This window comes from Galeopterus variegatus, unplaced genomic scaffold (genome assembly GCF_000696425.1).
Source record: "Galeopterus variegatus unplaced genomic scaffold, G_variegatus-3.0.2 Scaffold16658, whole genome shotgun sequence".
In the NCBI taxonomy this organism is placed as follows: domain Eukaryota; kingdom Metazoa; phylum Chordata; class Mammalia; order Dermoptera; family Cynocephalidae; genus Galeopterus; species Galeopterus variegatus.
Window position 1 is genome coordinate 10,513 of NW_007742769.1, and position 10,205 is coordinate 20,717.

At 58.6% G+C, this 10,205-nt stretch overlaps 1 protein-coding gene across 1 annotated transcript; it reads left to right on the top strand.

Moving 5' to 3' along the window:
• The first annotated feature begins 1,492 nt into the window (after nucleotides 1-1,492).
• KLF15 (Kruppel-like factor 15) lies at nucleotides 1,493-8,802 on the top strand. The gene is made up of 2 exons (XM_008564098.1): nucleotides 1,493-2,568; nucleotides 8,563-8,802. The coding sequence occupies exons 1-2, from the start codon at nucleotides 1,493-1,495 to the stop codon at nucleotides 8,729-8,731; spliced, it is 1,245 nt and encodes a 414-aa protein (XP_008562320.1). The 3' UTR covers nucleotides 8,732-8,802.
• Nucleotides 8,803-10,205: the final 1,403 nt, after the last annotated feature.

Genomic DNA, 10,205 nt, shown 5'->3' on the forward strand with positions numbered 1-10,205 from the left:
GAGGAAACAAGTTTAGGGAGGAGCAAGGACTTGCCCAAGGTCGCAGCTTATGATGACGCCAGCCTATTGACCATCGGGCAGTGCTGGGTGCCAGTCCCTGATGTCCTGGAGACAGAAGGGGGGGTGGGTGCAGAGGTGTTGCCAGGCAGCAGAGACTCTCTGGCTTCGGATGCAAAACATTCCCCTTCCCCAGCACTGATAAACACTCAGCCTGCCCTGGTCACTGGGCAGGGGCAAAGGTCCACAGAAGTGGCCCCATCACAGCCAGACACTGTTGACTCCCTTTGGACACTGGACCTAGCATGGTCTTTGGCTTCAGAGGACGCAGCTTTGCCCTCTCTTTCGCTATGAACATTCTGTGAGACCCTCCTGGGCACCAGGTGCTATGCTCGGCACTGGGGACACGGCGTAGACACGGAGCCCACTGTGTAGTGGGGCGACAGGCGTTAGCTGAGCATTCACGAGGCGGTGAGTGTCCTAGCAGAGAGAGCATGGCCTTGGGGTGCAGGGCAGGAGGCTCGGCCTCCTCATCGGCCAAGGGGATCTTATCTCCCATCCCACTAGAAGGTTGTGAAGTCCAAGGTGCAGGTGCTCTGGGACCTTCAGTCAACGTCTGTATCCAAGAATTATCCCCAGAGAGGTGGGGCCTTGTCCACCACCACTCCTGCCTCTCCCACTCACAGAGGAGGCAGTCGAGGCTTGGGGGAGTCTGAGAACGGGGGCGTGAATGCGTGTCCCCCTTCAGACGGGGAACAGCCCGCAGGGCATGTGCTTACTGGGCTTCAAGCTTTTTGTCTCCAAACTACAATTGCCAGATTAAAATACAGCCAGCCCAGTTAAATCTGAATCTCAGATAAGATAATTTTTAAATATAAGTAAGTCCTGCCCAGTATTGGTAACATATTAAAAGTAGGTCATTTTTAAAAGTCTGAGATTCACATTTAACTTGCAGCCTTATTTTTATTTGCTCAATATGGCAACCCTGCGGAAGCCCCAACAACATGGGGGTCAGAGGGAAAACTGCTCCTCTCCTAACCCCCTTCTGTGACTCAACAGGCAGGAAGCTAAGGCCAGGTGTCCTCAGACAGGCAGTGACTCCCATTACATTGACTGGGGGATGATTCCTGCTGTTCTGGGGTCCAGAGAGCCTTGCGCGTACTCTTCTCTCACTCACACTCAAGTTGTTCACGGACACGTGTGTTCTTTCCAGTATCATTCTAGAAAATCTGTGTGAAACCACAAGTGCCCCAGGTTGTGCAATGGGCTTGGAGAGGGCTCTTTTGCAAACAGGTGGTGCAATTTCAGAAAACACTCTTGCAGTCACAGTGCTCCCATGGGACGGAGGCAGGATCCAGGCATTTGGCAACAGGAGGCTATGGGCAGGCAGCAAGGGTGGGGGCTGTCAGCCCACGAGGTGGCAGGTGAGCATGCGTCATTCTGACCAGGCCTCCCTTGTTCCCTCTGCAGCCGCCACCGGCACGGTCAGGCAAGCATGGTGGACCACTTACTTCCAGTGGACGAGAACTTCTCGTCGCGGAGACGCCCTGTGGGCTATCTGGGTGACAGGCTGTCTGGCCGGCGTGCGTACCACATGCTGCCCTCACCCCTCTCTGAAGATGACAGCGACTCCTCCAGCCCCTGCTCCTGCGCCAGCCCTGACTCGCAAGCCCTCTGCTCCTGCTATAGTGGCAGCCCAGGCACCGAGGGCCAGGACAGCATCTTGGACTTCCTGCTGTCCCAGGCCACGCTGGGCAGTGGTGGTAGCGGCAGCGTTGGGGCCAGCAGTGGCCCCATGGCATGGGGGACCTGGCGGAAGGCGCAGGCACCTATGAAGGGGGGGCATTTCTGCTTCCCTGAGTTTCCTGTGGGTGACCCCAATGACGTCCCAAGGCCCTTCCAGCCCACCCTGGAGGAGATCGAAGAGTTTCTGGAGGAGAACATGGAGCCAGGGGTAAAGGAGGTTCTGGAGAGCAACAGCAAGGACTTGGAAGCCTGCGGCCAGCTCTCAGACGGGCCACACAGGAGTCACCTCCATCCCGAGTCGGGGGGGACCAAGCGCTGCACTCCTCCCCCAGACGGCACCAGTGCGGGCAGTGCCCAGGGCCCAGGGGCGGTCCCCTCACCCGATGGCCCCATCCCAGTGCTGCTGCAGATCCAGCCCATGCCGGTGAAGCAGGAATCGGGCACAGGGCCCGCCTCCCCTGGGCAGGCCCCGGAGAACATCAAGGTTGCCCAGCTCCTGGTCAACATCCAGGGGCAGACCTTTGCGCTCGTGCCCCAGGTGGTACCCTCCTCCAGCTTAAACCTGCCCTCAAAGTTTGTGCGTATCGCCCCCGTGCCCATCGCTGCCAAGCCCATTGGGTCAGGATCCCTGGGGCCCAGCCCTGCTGGCCTCCTCATGGGTCAGAAGTTCCCCAAGAACCCAGCGACAGAACTCATCAAAATGCACAAATGCACTTTCCCTGGCTGCAGCAAGATGTACACCAAAAGCAGCCACCTCAAGGCCCATCTGCGCCGGCACACTGGAGAGAAGCCGTTCGCCTGCACCTGGCCGGGCTGCGGCTGGAGGTCAGTATGGCGGGTGACAGGCCTGGACGGTGAGCAAGGTCCTGTTCTTATCTGCTTGCTTAGGTGTGCAGCCAAGGCCATTTTCTCCACTGTTAGAGAAGGCTGGTTAGGAAGGGGGGCAGGGGCAGGAGCAGGCCGGGGCCAGCGCAGCCACAGCCACCCGGACGCCTGCTCATCGTGCCTCTGGATTACTAAAGTGGAAGTCGACTGGTCTCCAGTTTCCTAATGACGGGTGAGGCTTGCTGTGGCTGTGGCTGTGGCTGCTGGGTCTCCTGGTCCAGCTGGATGAGGTGAGGGTCGGGGGCTGAGCTGCAGAGGAGGGGCAGTCACATGGGTAAGGGCAGCTGAGACAGGGGTTAGTACCCCCCACTCCCCACATGTCCTCAGTGAGGACACAGAGACTTGGATTGCCAAGTCACTTGCCCAGCGTCACTCCACTCTGTAAATGGGATTTGAACCCACGGGGTTGGATTAGAGAGTCACATCCTGTAAATGCTGCTTCCCCAACCAATGGGACTAGCTTCTGCTCACAGATGTCTTTGGGCATGCGGGCTGGCCCTTGCTCCCTCCCTGGGTGCCTGGAGGTATGTCAGGGAAGCTGCAAAAGACCACCCAAGAAGGCGGACAGGCTGGTGGTGCCAGGTCAGAAGCAGCAGGGTCCTTCCATCCTCTCAGGCGCTCTGCTCCACACGGTGCAGTGGAGAAACCAGCCCTCCAAAAGTAGGGGCCTTGCCCAGGGTCACCCAGACCTTGGGGGGCAGAGCTAGATGGCCCCCTGTGACTCACCCTCACCCGCATCCTGGTGCTGCTCACCCTCTTTGGTGGGGGAGGGGGGCATGCCCACCTTTTTCTGAAATGCAGGCAGCCCACCAGGAGCTCGGCTGCTGGAGTGTGAGATACCCATCCCAAAAGAGTCTCTGGCCTGCCCGGGAGGGCGGCATGTGCTGCTCGTCCTGTCCTCGTCTTTGCTGCCGCGGCTGTCACTGCACGTGTGAGTGTGAGTGAGATGTGGCACGCTCGCTTGTGTGCGTGTGGGGTGTGTGGCTGCGTGTGTGCACGTGTGCGTGTGTGCATCTTCATGCATGTCTGCCATGTGCATGTGTGCGTGTGTGTGTGGGCGTGGCACACAGGGAGCAGAGTTTGTAGCTTTTGTTTTCTCGACCGGACTCTGGTTCTGAGAGCTTGTGAGAGTTGGCAGGGGATGGGGCCTGGCTGGCGAGGCTGCTGAGGACAGGGAGCTGTGAGTGACACGGGAGATGTGACGCTGGTGGCCCCTTTCCAGTGATCACCAAACTGGCCCGACAAGGGACTTTTCCAAAATGGCATCTTGGGTCGTGCAGGGCCTCCCAGGCGTGGCCATCGCTCACTGTCCTGTCCTACCCCCTTCTGTTAGACAGACCTGAGAGGCCTGCACCCAGCCCCACCAGGTTCCAGTCCTGGTGTGCCCATCTCTCTGGGCCCCACACCTGACCTGCGAGTGAGGCAGTGTGCACGTTGGGGGCAATGGGGGCCTTGGGGGCACTTTCAACTGAAGAAGAAAGGAGAGAGAGGACGTGTCCTGTAGGGCACTGATCCTGAGGTCAGAGTCTGAGGAGAGACCTTGAAGGTGTTCCCCCGGCCTCTGTGCAGGAGCGCCCCATCTCAGGAGGCACCCCACGCCTGGACTCTGCCTGCATATTCTCCTGGTGGGGCTCCTGGGGGTGCACAGAGGTGGTGCAGCCACACTGCAGCCTCCAGAGCGCCGGTCCTGTCGCTCATGAAGGGCCCAGCTTTCCAGGCGCTGTCCCCTGGTTGGTGCTGAGCACTGGCGAGGGCTCCTCCAGTCAGAGTGAGGCCTGGCAAGGCCACGGGGAGGGAGTGTGGTCCTTGGTCAAGGTGGCCACTCCTTGAGGAGGTGGGGCCTGCCTTCTTCCGGGCTGTCCTGGAGCCAGATAGCAGATAGGACCCTCAGCCCCGTGTGTCTCTGGGAGGCAGACCTTCACCCTCCACACGGTGGCCTCCGGAGGTGGTGAGTTCCTCGTGGCAGAAGGTGTGAGGGCCCTGGCCCTGATCTTCTGCTCAGGACCCACATAGCAAGGGGAGGTGGGGACAGTGGGTGCCTGGCACTGTGAGGTCACCAGGGAGCTGCCCTTGGGAGCTGTCCCTGCTGTCAGCCATTCCCTGAGCTTCTAAAAGGCTTCTCCAGTCTCACCCAAGTTCCCCTGGAGCAGGCCTAGCCTTTGTGGGGACACCCATGGCGGAAGTGCTGTCCGGCCAGGAGCGGAGGGCACCTGTCTCTTGGGTGGGGTTTACTCTGAGGATTTGGGGAGTCCCTGGTTGGCCTTCAGGGATCCTGAACCCCTGCGGATGTAGCAAAGATGCTGTGCCCCTTATGTGTGTGGGTAGATAGTCTTCAATCAAGGGCCAGAGGGCAGATGGGCTCCTGTGCTCCTGCAGCAGCCAGGGAAGAGAGTGGACCCAGCCTTGGGGCAGCTCAGTCTGGGTGGGACGATGATGGTGAGATGCCACGTGCACTGAGCACTTGCTGTCCACTGGGCACTATTCCATGTTCCTAGAGTCAGAACCCCTCCACCCAGTTCCCTCACTTGCCAGCGTCCTGCCACGGGGAACTCATTACTTCTTGAGGCGACTCTGAGGCTTGCAGTGTATGGTGCACACTTTGGTGCACTTGAATTCCTCTCGGCGCTTCTCAGGCCCACAGTCTGCTCCCTGCCTCTTCCCCTGACTGAGTGGGGTCCAGCCATTCTGACCTCTCCTCTGTGCCTTGGGGCTCTGCTTGGGCATCAGCCTCTCTTCACCCTCCCATGGCAGCTACAGTGACGTCTTAATGTTTTGACCCAGGCTTTGTTCTGTGCATACCACATGCATTAGCGAGTGTGTCGTCACAAGAGCCCTGTGAAGTGTAGACACTAATTCAAATTTTACAGAGGGGCAACCGAGGCACAATGATGATGTCACATGCTCACAGGGGCATAACCCCAGGTGGGTGCCTCAGCCCCACTCCAACCCTCCAGCGGTACCACCTGTATCACATTGTCCCCACCAGGCTGTGGGCTGTCAAGCTCGTGCTTACAGGCCATGGGGAAGAAGCCAACAACAGCAGTCGTGGTGATAGTAAGAGCCCCTAATGCGTGCCACATGTGTTAGTCAGTCCATGAGGTAGGCACCCGCACGTCATCCTGTGATGCAGAGGAAGGAGCACGGAACAGTGAAGTCCTCCACGGTCACACAGCTGGTAAGCGGTAGGAACAGAAGCTCATCTGGGGCTGTCTGCACCCCACACACACCCCGGACTCCGGCCTCTGTCCCGCCCGCTCTGCACACCCCTGGGGGCGGTGGCTTGCTCCAGCATCAGGCAGTCCCCACCTGCGCCTGGGCTCTGGGTGGCACCTCCGCACACTCGCCTGCCTCCCATATGGGGAGCTCTCCACTCCCAAAGCTTCTTCTCTCCTTCCTGGCGGCCCTGGTGAGTGGGGCGCGCTTCCCCTGCTGGGCTGGCCCTGGTGCTGTGTCCTGTGCCCACAGGACCAACCAGTGCCCCTGCACGGCCCCACCCTGCCCGCCTTCGTGTAACGATGTGCTTGGTCTCCCCCGCCCGACACTCACCCCCACGCCCCCTGGCTTGTGGTCCTGAAGCCAGTATTCCCTGCCCCTTCCCCTCTGTGGCGGGATCCCGGCACCCTCCCACCCTCCGCAGGGCTAATTCAGACGCTGCCTGCGCTGATCTAACCATCTGCTCTAAACACCTGTTGCTTTTACAGTCTTCACAGTCCTATGGAATTGTGATTCTCCCTGTCCCCAGGTGGGAAAACCGAGTCTCAGGGAGCTTGGCAATGTGCTCAGATTGCCTGGTCAGTAAGTGGCAGAGCTTACTGTCTGCAGAGGCTACGTCTTAACCACCTGGTCCCCACTTCTCCCCCATTGTAGTCCCTAGGTCTCCCTGTTGGCTTCTGCTTGGGGAAAGATGGTATGCAGGTGTGAGGCAGGGGACAGTCCCCCCAGGTACCAGGACCCTGTGGCAGCAGGGAGGGGCTTGGGGCTGAGGACAGCTCGTTCTCTGGCCTGGCTCTCAGCCCCCTGTCCTCTCAGGTGTCCCCATGACCAGAGGGCTGCTATGGCCCTGTGGCACTGCTTTGGCTTCTTCCAAATGAGTCCTGGAAGGCAGTTACCAGTCCTAAGGTCATCATGGGATGAGTGAGGAAACTGAGGCCCAGGATGTTTCAATTGTTTGCTCAGGACCACACAGGGCGCCAGTGGCATGGGGACTGTCAAGGCAAGGACCTGGATCTTGCTATCCCATGGGCTGTGTGATTTGGCCTCTTTGAGCCCTTGCTGTGATCTTTTCAGTCCAACAGGACTGATCCTGATTGCCTGGCCAGGAAGGTGCTGGGCGGCCCTAGTGCCTGGTGCCTGGGGAGGCTAGACACTCTGTTTCTGTAGCTTTCACCTATCCATGCCCTAGGCCAGCTCTCCTGCTCAGAAGCTGTGTGCCCACCTCCAGCTAGGGGCAGGTGGCCCTCATCCAGGAGCACAGGTCCAGGCTCTGACTACTGGGCACATTTATCCCATTTCTTCACTGGCACAGGGCTCCAGTGACACACCTAGCCAGGTGTTGTGGAGGTGGCCAGGGGGCATCTGTTGGCTGGGAGTCCAGGCCATCTGCTTCTACCAGGGCAGGGCAGGGTACGAGGGGGCTGTGCTGAGACCTTAGTTCTGGCCTCAGCTGCTCTGTCTTATCGGTGCCCCTAGATCAGGTCCTCATCACTCTGAGCCTCACTTTCCTCATCAGACAGGACAGTTGGGCTTCATTTGGTCCAAAGATATGCACTGTCAGCACACTGGGGTTGGGTTGTAGCGCCAGTCTCCAAGTGCAGAAACTGTCTGCTGTCTGGGAGCAGGACCCTGGGCCAGCAGTCGAGGTTGACGTCCGTATCCCACCGGCCCCTCCTGCTGCCCACCTGAGCCTTGCCCAGCGCAAGTTCTGCTGGCTCCTCCTGCCCTACCTCAGGCCACAGAATCAAAGCCTCTTCCCACAGGGTCAGGGCAGAGTTGGGCCACTACCCTTGCCAATCAGCTGGGTTGAAAACTGATGTTCCAGGACACCACCTAATCTGCCTCACCATGTGGTGCCAGGTCCAGGAATGAGGTGTTAGGCCTGATGCTCCTGTATGTGCATGTGTGTTCATGCATGTGTGCACGTGTATGTGTGTGCACTGAGGTTGCCCTGTGACGGCTGTCTGTCCTTCTGGGGGTGATTGCTGTGCCCACTTTTTGATTTAAATATGCTTACTGAGCACCTCCCATGCACCAGGCACTGGGCTGGTCATGGAGGAGACCGCAGGGCACCAGACAGGCATATCCTTCTTCATGGAGCCGACGGTCTAGTGGGACAGACTGACAATCATCCAAAAGTTGAAACTAATTTAAAATTGCAGCATCGGCAAGAGCAAGGGAAGAGAAATGCATAAGGTGGCGGAAGCCTAGGACTGGGGCAGTCCTGGAGGGCTTTCCTGCGGAAGTGACTTGTGAGCTGAGCTCTGAGAGGTGGGTGGGAGAGAGCAGGGAACAGATGTGCATGTGTCCTGTGGCAAGAGGAACTGAGGGAAGGTCAACGTAGATGTAGCACAGAGAGGAGAGTGGGTGGGGACTAGGTGGGGGAGGAGGGGTCCTGCTGCTGGGAGAGAGCGCCAAGTCCCCGAGGTCAGTGACAAGCAGCCTGGGTGACCTGGGCTCCACTAGCCCTGAGATCCTGCCCTGTCTGCAGTGTGGACCAGTGGCTCTGCCAGGCTCTGAGAGTGGGCGCAGGAGAGCGGATGGCGGTGCTAGCACAGGCCTCGGTGGCTCTGCCGTCCTGTGGGGGCACGGACGCGTGGGACAGTGATGATTACCAGCAGGCTCAGGAGTAGTTTGACATTTTAAGAACTGGTATTGTCTCGCTGAGCGTGCGGCTGCCCCGCGTGTGCCAGGCCCTGCTGACCGCACCATGTCCCGCAGGTTCTCACGCTCCGACGAGCTGTCGCGGCACAGGCGCTCGCACTCGGGCGTGAAGCCCTACCAGTGTCCCGTGTGTGAGAAGAAGTTCGCGCGGAGCGACCACCTGTCCAAGCACGTGAAGGTGCACCGCTTCCCACGGGGCAGCCGCACGGTGTGCGCGGTGAACTGAGCGCCCCGACCCCCACCCACAGCCCCGCACGCCAGCCTTTCAGCAATAATTTATTTGCCTTCTTCAGAGGGACGTGACAGTGTTACCAGCCCACCTTCTGAAGCATGGGAGGTGTGAACCAGAACCCGCCACCGCTGCCTTTCCCGGGGAGACGGAGCTGTGCACCGCGTCCCTGGGGCTGTGTCCCCAGGGTCCCCAGTGCACGGGGCTGGAGGCAGGCCTTTGTGCCTCCGTGCCATTGTGCCTTCCTGCGGTGTCCGGGCCTCTGCTGTAGCTGCCGGCTGGAGGCAGAGTTCTGGGGCCTGGCCCTTCTCCCACTGGGCTCCCCGCCTGGGCTGAGGCTGCACTTTATTGCTGGGCAAGAAGAAATGAGCAGTTTTGAAACGTGTGGTTCCCACAGGGAGCCGTGCTGGGAAGAAGGAAGTAGGCCAGATGTACAGAGCTGTTCTGTGGCGTGAGGACCGCTTTGTCCCAGATGCCTCGCTCAGCATCGTCACCAGAGGGTATCAGCAGGGCCACCAGTGTGGGGCAGGGCCTGGCCACCAGGGCCTAATGTGGGGAGAGGTGAAAGTGCCCCCCTTGGGGGCCGGCAGTGCATGTGCTTGAGTTAAAGGGGCAGGAGAAACAGACAGACGGAGCCATAAGCGTCTGGGCCCAACGTGGCTCATCCCCTCCGTTTCCCAGACAATTGTAGACACCAGCTTCTAGGGTCACCTTGGGGAGGAGAGGGCACAGGCTGCACTGGGGCAGAACAGCTAGGTAGAGCCTCCCAACCCTGACTTAGAAACGCATTCCTTCTTTTGTCTAGAAATTAATATCAGATGAACTAGCTTGTTTTGACAGGTTTATTTCACATCCTATGAATGTATGTAAATAAACTGTACATTGGTACATCTACATAAAATGTCTTTTAATAACATATCAACATTTGTGTACATTTGAAATTTAAAAATCTATGAAGCTGGTGTACATATGTTACAATTATGTATATTTTCTTTGCTCCTTCACAAAATTATATTTACTTTACCAATAAAAAGAAAAGGAACTCACCAGCTTCTTGGCATTTGTGTGTTGTTTTCCTCTGCTTTGCTGGGTGGGACCTAGGGATGATTCTGGGTGCCGAGTTTATGTGTCTGCGTTTGTAGCGACCAGGGGACCTTGTTTAGTACCCGGAGGGATGCGAAGGCCCCCTTGGGATCCAGGCTCTGTCCAGCAGTGTAGGGTTCCCAAACAGCCCACCCCTGTGCCAGCCCATTCCCGCACCGCCTGTGGGAAGCCACCCGAGCCAGGCCAGCCTTGCAGGAACCGCCCACCACGGCTGTCTGAGACCCTGGCTTGGCACTTCCTCTCCACGGCTGAGTTCATCAGGCACCTGCCGCTGTGCGGTCTGTGTGCTGGCAGGTCGTTCACCCTCTAGACTTTCCCTAGTAAGAGGTCATGCCATTTCCTACTTGCAAGGATGACTGAATGTGTT